Below are 14,920 nucleotides of genomic sequence, written 5' to 3'. Positions count from 1 at the left end.
CACTTCCAGAATGTGACTCTATTGAGTATGATATTAACAAAAAACTACACAAAATATTATTAATATTTTTATTACTAATTAAAGAAAACAATCTTGTCAAAAGGAAAAAACACAAAACACGACAATTCTTTGAACGCTTTATAACAAAAATCAAACTTCAATTTCAATTATGTGACTTTTGATGCACATCATCATCATCATCATCATCATGACATAGGCCTCTCCAAGTGCACGCCACTGAGATCGATTTTCGGCTTCTCGCATCCAGCTCCTGCCAGCCGTCTTGCGCAAGTCATCATTCCACCGTGCCTGAGGACGTCCTACACTACGTTTGCCGAGGCGTGGTCTCCACTCTAGAACTCGTTTACCCCAACGGTTATCGGTTCTTCGGCTAATATGGCCAGCCCACTATGTAGGTATATCATTATGTAGGTATATCTTACCAAATTAACCTTTAAAATATCAAAGCAAAATTATTTTTGTCATTTCACTGAACCAATTTAGGGATTTGTTCAATTCACTAGATTTGTTTAGGGAAAAGATAAAATCGTGTTGTTATTTTAACATCCTCCGTGATTTGATCAATTCCCTAAGATATTTGATCAAATCCCCGTTTTTATCATATCCCTGCGACATATATATTTCCGAACAACTTCGAGAACGGCGCCGTGTATCGCAATCGGTTCCGGTAGAACATGTTCATTTTGATGCACATCGGATATTAATTTTTAAAATATTAAGCTGTAATAAAAATATATTTCTGCAGTGATCCCTAGTTATGAATCAAAATTAAATTCCTGTCCATCGAGCGAAAACAGAACAAAACAGTATTTTATAAAGAATTTTAAATATTTTTTTGTTTAAAATAGAAAATAGGGACAGTCACGCAACTGAACGTCTGAAAAGTATAAAGCTTCATCTACGTGGACGCTATTATTATAATTATGTAATATTCCAGATCAACATTTAATAATAATCAAGAAATACTATATAATACTATATCTTTTCAATAATGGAACAAATAATAACAAAAAAATATTGTACCTCGTTTACATAAAGATTGTAAACATGAATAAAATAAAAGTGATCCCCACAGAAAACTATTATTCTGAATTTCTGAAACAACATCACTGTTACATACATTGTGTAAACTTAACTTTATAGGATCAGTCATGTTGTGACTTTGAGCTCAGCCCGTATGTGACCATAGATTTGGTCACAAAACGGAAGTCACATTTTCATACTTGCCGATTAAAAAAAAATTATAAATAATTATTTGTGGTTCTTTTCCATTTGATGTCATTTTAAACAGTAACTTAAAGAAATGGCGGTTTCTAGAAATAAACAGCAATCCTAATATTTGGTTACGCTGTAGTAAAATTCAAACACAAATATGAACATAAATCCCGTTCTTGTACGGAGCCAGCAACAAAACGTCTACGTTCCTCAAAATTCTTTTGACTTTAATAGTAAAGTAAAGTAAAACGCAGTAGTATGTTTAAGTAGTGCCTGTTTCAAAGTATTAGGACCCAAAAATTGTGGCTGAAAGTACTATAAAATGCGGTCACAATACTGAATGTTCAGGGTGGATCAAAATTTCATCATCGTAATTTTATACGTTTTTTATGTGAATAAGCCAGAATATTACAAATGAATTGATGAATATTATTAAATGATGACATTTAGAAACTAAACCCCTTAAAAAAAGTATATCGTCCGTAGAAAAATCGCTAAATATTCTTGATCCAATCATACAAATTCAGCTAGGGACAAGCAAAAAAGCCTACTCCTGTTTATTTAAATGCTGTTAAAACAAAATAATGGATAATTAAAACATAAACTAATATAATTAAATTAAAATTAAATGTATTTTCTTTGGTCCACTATCTTTAAAAACTCAAATAGTTAATGGGTTTAAGAATAAAATTAGGTCAAATCCTAGGGACAAGCAAAAAACGGACTTTACACAAATAAAAAAAAAAGCTCAGGAACATGCAGTAAGTGCAGCTCACTCATGTTGTTTTGATGTTATTTTCCCTTAAATAAACATCAGAGGATTCACAAACTTTAATGAACTCAAAATTTCACAATCCTTTGTAGATTACAGCATATCGTTACGATTTGATACATTATACCTACTATTAATACCTCTCGTAAATTAGGTTTTGAGGATAATTGTAATTAAAACATCAATGATGATGACCAGCATGCATGGTAATATCTTTAACAAAAACATAGTACGTAAAAAAATATATTACAGACCAGCATTGACTTTCCGAATTTCCTTCCATATCGAATTCGCAAATATGTAAATATAAAGTTGAATAAACTCTAGAAATTTCCACTTGGTGTAAAATAACATTACCGAACTAAGTTGGGTAGGTATTTCACTCACTAGCAAATAGCGCTGAATTTTAAATTTTTGAGCGATTCGCTGACTAAACTCAGTTATGCGATACTAAAATGAAATTGAAACTCGATTCAACTATAAATCGAGTTGCCTACCAATATAATCGAAATGCGCAAGGGTCTGGTTGAAGTTTACGTAGTAAGTAGTCGATTGAACGGTTTATTATAATCGAATGTATTGGAGTTGTAGGTATCGTGAATAATTAACGGCTTATTATTTTCCGGGTGACTAATAACTTAAAAGTCGACAAATGTTTGCAACAAATAAAATAACTTGCCAGCGATTAAATATTTTCGCGACTATTATATTATGTAAGGTTCAAAATTAAGGGTGTTATAAAAACTAAAAACTAGCAGCTGCGTTTGGGTAGCAAATAAACTATACCAGTCAATTGAAATATTAGGTGAGGAGCTATTTATAATGACTTGGCGACTAATAATGTTAGTAGGGTGGCAAAGATAATATATTACCAACTATTTCGTGCCAACTAAAAACCCAGTTTCAGGCTTCGCCTTGCGGATAGCTCTAAATGTTATAAGGAGTACAATAAAAAGGAATAAGAGTTAATTATTAATATTTTGTTATCATAATTTCATGAAAATGGCGGAAGGTGCGGTGGTATTATCTCATTTTATTTAGCATATTGCAATTTATAACCTTCAATTAAAAACATTGTATTAAAAATTTAAGTTAGTGACGAAAACGAATCGCTGCAAAACCGACTCCACGTAGTCTTGTCTGCCCTACCCCTAGAGTGCAATTCAAAACCGCGTAGGCGCGGAGGGGCGAGGCGGCCTGCTCGCATGGGACTGCCGAAGCCCCGCAGCACCGGAGCCGTAACAGAAGCCATGCTGGCTGCATGTTGCATGCTTACTTCCATGCTATTCACCTATAATTTTGAAAATATAGCCACAAAATATTTTTTCTTCATGCCATTTTAGAGTTTATTTAAAGCTATTAAAAAGTCGCACAATATATTTATAATATAAGCTAGTTTATATTTATTTTTCATACAAACAATTTTAAATAGAACCTGATTTGTATTATTTATGAATGCCCATTTTCTATTTTATTGTCATCATTAAGTTTTCGCTTAGATATTAATTCAGTTGCCAAAAGAAAAACTTGATGCTAAGTTAAAATAAAACGGACCTTATAACTGATATATTAATATGCCACCTTTTACTTATTATGATACTCCTTATTAGCTGCCAACCCATTATACATGGTACCCAGTCTATTATTTTTTAAAACCTATATTCGTTTTACTTAGTCGCCGCGTTAAATACATGCCGTAATTAACCATGTAGCTTGGCCCAGGGCTCGTGAATGTATAATGATTTGAGTCGTGGTTCTGCTTTGTCACTGTGTTGTGTTCATTGATTACGGTTGCCTGTCTTTCAGTGTTGCAGGGTGAGTTCGTTTTTTTTATTATTTGCTATTTAATGGGCAATGCTTAGTAAGTTTTGATCGCCATCATTTTTTTAATCTGTTATATTTACCTACACATACGAGATTTTTTGCAATGAAAAAAAAAGAAGTACCTACTACTGCAAAATAGTATTAGTGTCATAACTTCAGATTTGAAACAATATTGGAAGGACTAATAAAATGAGTCTTCTGAAATAAACACAATAACAATAACCCACAATAGGGTGTTTTGTAAGATAATGTTTCAAAAAAACTTAATCCATCCATCAGATGATTCCATTTTTCCGAGGGCAATGTCTGAAACCTTGACTGGTTCATTCACTCTGAACTCAGGCCCTAAAAAATGTTTATTAACATTAGATAATGCGAATTATGACTGCATATTTCAAACATATTCACACTACTTACCCACAAGCCGATTACTAAAAATTCAGTCATGGTCTTTACTGCACTCCAAAATACAAGCCTCTCCAAGTGCACGCCACTGAGATCTATTTCCTCAATGTGCAGAACGAAAAAGCCAAAATACTTGATGACCCCAAAATAATGCAAGGTTTTGTGAAATATTTGTGTATCTAATATATCGCAACACTACCATTGTCTTAATAACAATAGCAATAAAAAACGACCGTACGCAGTTTGTTTCCTACGTACCTAACTGTTTTAGCTAGTAACAGCAGAAAACGGAATGTAGGTAACTACATAATCAGATTTTGTAAAGCACGGCAAAAATGCGTATGAATATTTTTAAAAAGAATTTGCACCCGTCTGTAGTGTCTTTATTGTCCACAGAATTGATGTCAAATGAGCCTCGTAGGTTTCTCAATATAAATTCTAGTATCTTGAGTTTTGATTTATAGTCACGCCAGTAATAAGTTATTTTATAAATGCCTAATTAAAAACATAGTTTGTCTAAAAGGTTTTTCTGATACCTAGCAACTGTGGCTAAGTTTTGCGAGTTCTTAAATACTTTCCCACAAAAATTGAATTGTAAAAAAGATCACTTCAAAGCGGTCTTTAGATTATGTAAAGTTATCTAAAGGTTTGGTCTCATTGAAGGCTTTTGATAAGAAGGTTGGGAGCTATTTCGAAATTCCGTTGCGATTCGACAGAAACTGAAACATCACTGTGAATCAACAACTATTGAAACAAGATTGCCAATGAGGATGAAAACTTTATATTGTGAATAAACACCTAGCTCTCTCCAGTTTAATAACCGTTCCTAAAGGAAATTTCGCTTTTGACAAGGGGTGTTTTATTAATAACTACAACTTATAATAGATATTTAATATTCGCAGCTTTAACTTTTGACGAGACCGCACTTTAATTTTCAATGGGTTCACCGAACTGAAAGCGAAAAGTAAGGAGAAAACTTGACTCAGTCCTGGGGCACGATTCTCCTAATTTTACTTAAGCAACATACGATTCACGTTCGACTGCGATCCAATCCCGACTCGATTGCGATTGAAACATATGTGGCATTCCGCAATTTTTTCTTTGAAATAAACGTTTTTATCCTTTTCTGTCATTCAATAATAAATCATTTTGTCTGCAAATGATTAACTATTGCAATATGATTGAAGAGCAAACTACCGTATAGACCAAAATCACCAAAATAGCAGACCAATCGCAAACCAATCGAATGTCGTTGGTATACGATTGGTCTTATATTAGTAGCAGAATGCCCGATATGGCTAAAACTGCTATTGCGATCCGATTTCTATTCGATTTTGACATTATTAACTTTGGAGAATCGGGCCCCTGTAGTAGTTTCAGCCTTAAATTATAATAAACTGAAGTTTAAAAGTTGATGGTTATCGACGTCTCTTTTTTTAGTTATTACGTAAGTAATACGTACGTAACACTAATGACTTGGAATAAATCCAAAAAACAATTATAAAAAAAATAACAAAATTATTTTTACGCATATCGTCATTGTGCTTCTTTGATTAACATATTATAGCTATTAACAAACTTACATAATTATGATATTTGCATAATTTTTATATACTTATTTTAAAAAATGCTACGTACATTTGCTTCATTGTCAAGTATCAACGGTGTCCTAAATGAACACGCAGTAGGTACACTACTTTTAACTTGCACTATCGTCATCATTAAAATCACATTAGTTACATCTAGACCTGAAAGTGACACGTGGCTTTTGGTCCCAACCAACCGTCAATCTCGTCGGTAGATAATAGAAAAACAACATGCGAATAAATGAACAATTAATACCTACCGTATGTCTAAGAGTACGTGTTCGCACACTACAGACTAAACAGTCGACCTCCATTGGTCCGATGGTTGGAAAGCAATATTTAAAAAAAACAAGTCGTTTATTCAATCAAAGTTTTGAGTCAGTCGGATACCGGCCAAATACCATGTTGTTCTAATGTGCGTGCTTTCCATACTGATTTATGGGCCCCAACAAACCATCGGGCGACTAAAACTTTGTAGGGCACTCTAAATCGGAGAAAATTAAAAATAGTAGACCTGGGTTAAGTAGGTCATTATTATACCAGATAGTTCGTTGTTCCAAACTTATCAATCAGCCTATTTCAATTTCAAATGATAGGTACGTTTTGGAAAAGTAATTCTACCATTTACATACAATCGTTTCATTTGCTCTTTTGACCTTCACACTGTTACACGTTCTTTGTTTCAACACTATCCGTTTTTTGAAGACGCTGACGGGTGCAAAAAATTAACAAGTATGTAAAATTATATATAGCATGTTTCATACTTAGTCATATTAAATCCTATCACATATCCTTTATGATATGTTGTGGCATTTTTTTTTTAAAGTAACCTAATTTATTCAGTGGTTTGGCCACAAGAGTCATTTTTCGTTTTCATAATTTGCAACATTATGTGAAAAGCAGAGATAAAGTTAGGAGTATCGAATGTTTTATTACCAGTTTTACAACCAATTATGAATATGATTAAAACACCATATACATATGACTGACTCATATATTATGGTGTTTTAATTTTCGCACATTTTTATTCTATTTACTTCATTTGAAAAATTCATTTTTTTTATTTTTACGTTTTTTTGTGCTAATCGACATATAAAAACCAGTAAATTAACGTATTTGATTTAATGTGATTAGGTACAAAACACCCGATATAATACGTAGTCTTAAAACCTACAAGTAGGTATGATCTCAGCAACAGAGTAGTTTCAGTCTATACTTATATATTGTAGCAAGAGTGCAGCACTTAATACTTAACTAATTGTAGCAAAGCACTTTTCCTCTGGTTGCTATAAATTTATTGCACGGAACGAACGTTAAAACAAACAAAAAATATCTACACTAAAGAAATAATAAATTAAAACCCCAATATACACATATTTTGATTTTTATACGTACACAATGTCAAGGATATAATAGATATTCAATTATTTTGCAGTAAATAAGTTTTCCCCGTAAAACCTCAACATAGCAAGCATGTTTGTGGAAATTCAATTTATGCACCGCTAACCTCACTCACTGTTTTTATTCTTTTTTGTCAGGGCTAATTTCACATCGGGACAATGAATGGTCAAAGGTTATACTGCTATTCATTTAAGCAGTCCAGATTTACTAATTAGTTGCTTAAGTTCATTAGGGGAAAGGGGGATAGCCCCGGCCAATTTTGTTTTTTTGTTATTGTGATTAAATTATCAAGGGAAATACAACGAAAACTACGAAAAAATAATCAACACAATATTTATTCGTATTAGAATATTGAAAATTTGAACAAAAATAATATCCAATACGTTTTAAACCCACTTCAAATAGTGGTCAAATTTTGATATCTTTTAAAAGTGGCGGGTAGCTCCGGCCACCTACGTAATTAGTGGCCAAATCGATTTTTGGCGAGACACGCATCGTAGTTATAGTACAAATCCGATGGATTTATATCTACACATGCCTCGTGAGCCCAATCTAAATCCAATCCTGACCCGATCCTGCAGAGAAGTTCGTGGAACGTCATACTGATCTGCGGCAGCTCTCTCAGAACATTTTTTCTCAAGCACCGCTTGAATGGCTTTTTTTCATGTTTTCTTCACTCCAGTCTCCGCGATTCGTAGTTCTAGTTTTAAATTTCGGCATTGTGACACTGAAATTATTTTTTTTTTAAATTAAGACTTAAAATATTAACCTCTATATAGACTAACATATGGCCGGGGATACCCCCAAAACTAATGGCCGGGGTTACCCGACATGACTTTCTTCGAAAAAAAAAAAATAAAAAAAAAGCAGCTAATTATACGTTGAAATAAACTTCAAAGTGCAAAATAGAATAGTATTCCATTATGTAAACAAAATCAAATAAATAATTACTTACCTTTATCCAATGAATAACGGTTTTCGAAACAATGGAAGTCACGCGGCCGTCGACGACGAAAAAGAAATTCACTCTATCACGCCCGAACGCAGCGGTCAATCGACTTCAACTGTTTGCATTTGACGAATTACTCTTAAACGCACATGGAGATCACACGAACTTCAAAATCACGCCGCGCGAAATACTAATATTTACTATGGCCGAGGCTACCCACCGGCCGGGGCTACCCCCCTTTCCCCTACCCAAAAAGAAAAAGGTTACCAGTTAATCTATTTAGTATAACCCTTGCAGTGCAACGAAGTAGAAACTGCATTGCTTCAATTGTACTGTAGGTACTAAATCTAAATTGTTAATTTTGGCACTCATTTTGTACGCAGCGAATGTTCTTTGTAAACCCGTGAATTCATTATACGTCACAAATATGGGTCATTTCTCTTTCGCATTTTACTCGTATTCACTGATTTTATGTGCATTTATTTATAAGATTCAGTATTCACAAGGATATCTGTTATTACCACAAATCGATATGTAAAGATCCGATATATCGAAAAGAAAGGGAGAACAACGGAATTCTATGCAATAGCTTTTCTTGTAATTCACTTTTTATTTCAATGTAGTTCAGGGATCTAAGAATGTACTTTGTTTCTGTGTACTTTTCATTAGCTAATTAAAAGTTTATGGGCTAACAGTGTACGATTGAAACTGAAAGTTGCCTTTGAATTAATTGTTTAAAAAAACTCTGAGTAAGAAATTAAAAGTTGTATTTCAATATTTGACTATTTTTGTTAAAGATAGATCTCCTGACAAGATGGTGGAAGTGAAAGAAGCGGTGCCTGAGAATGAGGAACCGATCAGCAGAAGCCGGGAGGCCAACTGGCCAGCGGTCCTCTTCTTCATACATATACACCTCCTTTCTCTATACGGATTATGGCTGCTGATCTTTGAAGTCAAACTGTTGACCCTTCTATTCTGTAAGTCACAAAAACAACTTTATATTTTAAAAAATACCACCACATTTTTTAAATATTTATTTTTGTAAAAGGCTCTAATCACATAGTGATTATGTCACCCGCATCGGGAAACAATCCACCACTTTTCACAATCAAGCAGCATTTATTTACATCCAGTGTGTAATTTTAACGGACTTCCAAAAAGGAGAAACTTCCCAATTCGTATGTTTTTTTTTTTAAACCAGTGCCTTATTACATCTGATAACTTACAATCGCCTTACATTTTCAGTTTTCATCCTCACATCTGTGGCAATCTTGGGCATGACGACCGGAGCACATCGGTTATGGGCACACGGAGCGTACAAAGCGAGCACGGGGCTACGGGTCACGCTTATGCTGTTCCAGACCTTAGCCGGCGTTGTAAGTATATTCTGAACTAGCTGGACCACACTTTACGAGATTGTACACTCCATCCCTGTATTGTCTCAAAAGATATTTGTTCCATTTCACGCCACAGATGACCCCAAAAGATAAATTCTTTATTATTTGCCCCCATAACATTGAATAGGTGGGTACTTCTATTGATTGTCATGGGACTATATTAATGCCTTTGACACCATTCAAGGTATTCACATCCACAATCAATCTTATGAATGAACAGATGAACAACGAAATATGACAGATATTTCCCATTTTATTCAGGAAACAAAGAACTTTATCGCTGTTCTTCATAGACGACTGCTCTTCAATTAATAATGAATGGATAATCACAAAATACGGCGTCTTTTAGTAGCTTAGAGATTCACCATTTAATAACACTTGAGACAATGGAATAGGAGTACTCACCTGTAATACAAGAAATATTAAAATCTGTCACAATAAGGTGTATGGACGTAGTAAAAGTTAATTTGAACAGAGGTCTAATAACACCAACTACGCCACTAGAAGATGTAAATGTTTATTACGGACCCTTGTTACGATAAGGAATATAATGCGGATATGAAATTATATTAATAACAAATTATTTTAATGTTACAGGGTTCGATATACGACTGGGTGCAATACCACAGACTCCACCATGCCCACTTCGCCACGGAAGACGATCCCTATGATTATAACAAAGGCTTCGTGTACGCACACTTTCTGACTCGACTGAGGAAATTGAGCCCGCAACAGGAAAAACTGAAGAGTGCCATAGACATGTCGGATCTTGAAAACGATTCTATTGTTATGTTCCAAAAGAAGTAAGGATAAGTTTTTCTTTCATTTATTTACTTACGATCCTCACTCAAACACACGTATAAATACTACTGACATTCGATTGCGAAAGTTTGTACTTATGGATGTTTGTTACTCTTCCCGCAAAAACTACTGGATGGGTTTTAATTCAACCTGGCGGTGATGTAGCTTATATGTCACACACAATAAGATATTGGCTACTTTTCACCTGGGAGCGTGAAGAAGCTCCCTCGGGAAGTGAGTGAAACCGTTGGCAGAAGCTTGTAATGACATAAGCCATCTTTTAAGTTGCTACCAGAAGTATTGTAAAGCTAAATGATTTTTTTCTTGTTGCAGAGCGTATTGGTTCTTATACGCGATATTGTTCGCGCTGCTACCACTGAATGCTCCCCTCGAGTACTGGGATGACACAGTTCTGAGCTCCGTGTTCGTCGTCGGCTTCCTTCGATACTTAATCGTGTTACATGCCTCCTGGCTGATTGACAGCGCTATCAGTGTGTGGGGACTGAGGCCCGGAGAAAAGTAAGTACATTATAGTATAAGAAACATTGAATTCTCTTGTGTCTGCTTTATAAGACTACATAGGTACCTTGCTTTACATAGAAATCCTAATTTCCAATCGTCTGATAATAAAAATACTTCACATAATGAGCATTAAACCTAACCTAAAAGCGATCATATTAAATTAACATATTAATTTGTAAAAATAACTTCCAACCCTATTACAAATAACATTTCAATGCGTTTTTCTTTGAAATTGCTCTATTATTCAGAACGCTTATACTTTTAATCCAGAAGAGGTTTTAGTTAATCTCTTTAAAGCGAGACCTTCGGTGTACTTTTGTAGCCTCTTCAATATCTGAGTTGATTTTACTATAAGCTGGTGGAATTTTAGATAAACCTCTGGCTATTTTTTAAACTAAGTACCTCAATGTAACTTATTTGCTTTCATATTTTCATGTTAAATGTTTTTAGTAAAATTACGAGTTATATTTAGGAAACCTAATTAGTTATGTCAGAACGTAAATTAAGTGTGTTGTGATACCATATTAAACTGATACACTTTGAGAGCGGAGAAACTTACTCCCTAACTGTTAAAACTAAATTAGTACTTAACTAAATAGGTAGAACAGTAACTGTGTATGAAAGTTAGACGCTTTGTGGCTGTCTTGCTTTGAACTTACTTCCCGTACCCGGATGGGGAAAACTAACTCGACTTTCTTTTACACATACATACTTAGAAATAAGATTATAACGTTTGTTTTATAACTCTCGTTACAGATCTCCGCCAGACTCAAACACAGTATTCATATTAACAAAAACATTCTGGCCTCACTACCACTACCTCGTGCCTTATGACTACAAATCGGGAGAATACGGAACATATGGTAAGTAACTCAAATAGTTTTTCATCACAAGTTATTCGAAATTGTCAACATACGGATTAGGAATCCTAGGAAGTAACATAATGTGTTGCTATTAGTATATTTTGTGTGCGCTTTGAAACTGAATTGAAACGTTCCACAAAACGGTCAACAGTGACTGAAAAGGAAAACTCAATAGTAGGTATTTCATGGTGGGTAACGTCTTATAGAGACCAGATTAATTTTTATTATTTATCACATACAAGTCGTATCAAAACACAAGACAATAAACAAAGTACAAAATTCGATAATAAAATAGCTATCATCAGCATCAACTTTCACAAAGGCATTATTGCTACAATTTAATAGACCTGCACTGCACCGAGGCAGAACAAACAATGTCGGCTGCCACGCGCAGTTAACTTCTCTGAAAACAAATTCCATAAATATTACAGTTTAATGAAGTTTTCCTTAGACTTGGCTCGCAGAAACGTGAATGTCTCTTTTTCGTTTTTTTAAAGCTTTCTCCAATTGCAAACAAAAAAGTTCTTATTGTGAATTTCTTTTTTAGACTGTGGCTGTTCGTCGGCCTTTATCCGAGTGTGGGCAGCTCTTGGTCTGGCCACAAACCTCCAGACTGTGGAAGCTCATACCATCCAGAAGGCATTAGCTGATGCTGCAAGAACTCAGAAGGACTTGAAAACCTGCATTGACGAAGCCGTGGTAAACCAGAAGCTTCCAGAAGAGCATTACTTAAAAAGAGGATAGTATTTAATGTTTTTTTATTTTGTAATTAAATTAAGGTTTATTCTATAGTAAATGCTGTTTCGTTCGTTTCCCAGTAAGTGCTTCAATAGCACTCAGAGTGCTGTGGTATTTTCAACTCGATTCAATTACGGTTGTGATAAATTATACACATAGGTACAGATTTTACAGCAACGACACTTTATTTAAACAACCACACACAACTACAATCACAGTTATCAATACACTCAATATTAAGCGTTTTGTAGATAATAATCGAGAAGCGATAACACTTGCTAGAGCTCATATTTAGCTTTTCTAGTTAGAAAATTATGGTAGGTACTCGCATATCTAAGACCTGTATTCTCAAATTTTCTTGTAAGGTCTCAAATGGTTTGGAACATTTGAAACCTTGACCAAAGCTCCAGGCTCCAGGTCGTATATCACATTCTATTTACTACTCATTATGTTTCGAGATCATCGACTAATTTAGATTTAACACACGAAATAATTTATGTTTCACCTTTATTACACAGATAGCAGATTTGAATTTCAATTCTGGATAACTAAGCTAAAATGCCTACGAACATTGTATACTGTCATGAAAACGTAAATGGGCGTAAAATAAAATCTACATTTTATTTAGAAAGCTAATCTACATTAGCTTTACAAATTACCATATAATGGCCACGCGATATTTATTCAACTGGAAAGTTTGGAAGTGTCTACGTACCTTAGTTCTTTTCAATAAAGCGTAAGTAAATGGTTTCGAAATATTTCTCGTTGGTAAAATAATATTAGGAACTGGAGCAGCAAAAGGGTTTGAATTTATTACAACAAAATACATAAAAGACAACAAACCTAAAAGGGATATCACTGGATCATCTTTTGACCGAAAAATTGACACTAAAAGCGCTTTAAACACAAATGTCTTACAAATATTTTTATTAAAAGCCTACTACTAGGTAAAGATATAAACTTCATGCTGGTGGTGTCGGGTAAAAAAATTGCAAAGCTTATGTACCTACATTCAAGAAAAGAGACGAACCGTCGAGTAATTAATATGGTGATTACGTTGAAATTTCCATGCGGGTCGCCAGGGTACATTTGGTTGTAAATTAACTCCTCTGTCGGTTTGCCGAGAAATTATCAACAACGCCATAGGCATGCATGCAGTCTATATTGATGTATTAAACGGTTCTGGGAAATACGAGGTAATACTGATAAATCGAACATATGCTACATAAATACACGTGCTATTAAAACTCTGTACTAAAATAAGTTTTTGACTAGACATACATACATAACATACTTACTAAGCATTATAGCTGCATATACAAATATTTAAATACTGGAAGCCGACCCCAAAATAGTTGGGGAAAAGGCTCGGAGGATGATGATACAAATATTTCTTCTGTTGTTCTCGTACTCGCTCTACCAAGCAATTGCCTAAAATTTTCTAAAATCTGCAACCTTTGTGTGCTGCTAATACATGCTAGCAGTGGACTCAGGCCAACGGTTTCACATTACTTATTTGCGATCAATTTCGGTGTAATCTCGCACATTACCTATTACTATTGGATTAATTCCGAGACGTTGGTAGATTTAATAAAATTAACCGAGGTCTTGTCGAGCACAAAACATACTAAGGCTTAATGCATTACAATGTTCACGACACGGCGATAAAATCCAGCTAAAAAGGCCTTCAACTCCTTTCGATTTTTCCAGCAATATTCTCCTAAGCCTGAAAAAATACCAAATCTATAAGTGTAAATGATATATCTAAATAGAAATAACGTCTTTTACAACGTCGATAAATTATAGGTAGGTGTTAAAGATACATGAAAGACTGTAAAAGATGCTTCTTTGTTTCAGAAGTCGGTTAAATGTGATCATACAATGAATGCCATGTGACATTTCGTAGTTTTGTGACTGTGACGCGCACATAATGAAACTATGTATCTACGTACACATTGTATCTAGGTGTGAAATATAACATACCATAAAGGCTAACTATATCAATCGAATAACCGATGTTAGTAGCTCAGATTCTACTTAAGTAATATGTATTATTGAATATAAATGAATACTAATCTCCTTAAGTTATTTGTGATTTTAAATGAATCCTGAAATGGATTCATTTAAAATCACTAACCGAAAAAGCTTACCGAAAAAGTTCAAGGGAATGTTGAGTTCCGCTTCTAACATTTTGTTGATAACCCATTAGGTATTCTATTTCTTAACTTGATAATAAAATAAGTATATTCAGATACTTTTCCTTCCTTATTTTAGTTATTGAAATGTCGAAGATTAACATTATCATACAATATAAAAATATTTTGATTTGGCTCATGCATAAATAAGTTGACAGGACTCTTCAGGAAGGTTGTAATTGCTTAAAATAGGAATCTAAAAATAAAATCACGCCTTTGCATATGCAACCT

General features: G+C 34.2%; 1 protein-coding gene across 2 annotated transcripts; it reads left to right on the top strand.

The window, feature by feature from the left end:
• The first annotated feature begins 3,721 nt into the window (after positions 1–3,721).
• Positions 3,722–12,552, top strand: LOC124630051 (acyl-CoA Delta-9 desaturase). Of its 2 annotated transcripts, none has more exons than XM_047163764.1 (7): positions 3,722–3,823; positions 8,975–9,150; positions 9,419–9,549; positions 10,168–10,373; positions 10,705–10,890; positions 11,650–11,756; positions 12,304–12,552. In XM_047163764.1, the coding sequence occupies exons 2-7, from the start codon at positions 8,988–8,990 to the stop codon at positions 12,498–12,500; spliced, it is 990 nt and encodes a 329-aa protein (XP_047019720.1). In that variant the 5' UTR covers positions 3,722–3,823; positions 8,975–8,987; the 3' UTR covers positions 12,501–12,552. The 2 variants fall into 2 exon arrangements, with proteins under 2 accessions (XP_047019720.1, XP_047019719.1); XM_047163763.1 differs by having other exon boundaries at positions 3,752–3,823; positions 8,971–9,150.
• Positions 12,553–14,920: the final 2,368 nt, after the last annotated feature.

The sequence above is a fragment of the Helicoverpa zea genome, chromosome 4 (genome assembly GCF_022581195.2).
Source record: "Helicoverpa zea isolate HzStark_Cry1AcR chromosome 4, ilHelZeax1.1, whole genome shotgun sequence".
Lineage (NCBI taxonomy): Eukaryota > Metazoa > Arthropoda > Insecta > Lepidoptera > Noctuidae > Helicoverpa > Helicoverpa zea.
Note: the sequence above shows the minus strand (reverse complement) of the source record. Positions and strands in the feature narration are given on the sequence as shown.

What these genes read in the sequence shown, in the direction of transcription:
- LOC124630051 (XM_047163764.1), top strand. Translation starts at nt 8,988, where the DNA reads ATGGTGGAAGTGAAAGAAGCGGTGCCTGAGAATGAGGAACCGATCAGC. An exon ending in ATTGTTATGTTCCAAAAGAA is followed by an intron (nt 10,374 to 10,704) that starts GTAAGGATAAGT and finishes TTCTTGTTGCAG; the next exon opens with AGCGTATTGGTTCTTATACG. An exon ending in GGACTGAGGCCCGGAGAAAA is followed by an intron (nt 10,891 to 11,649) that starts GTAAGTACATTA and finishes CTCTCGTTACAG; the next exon opens with ATCTCCGCCAGACTCAAACA.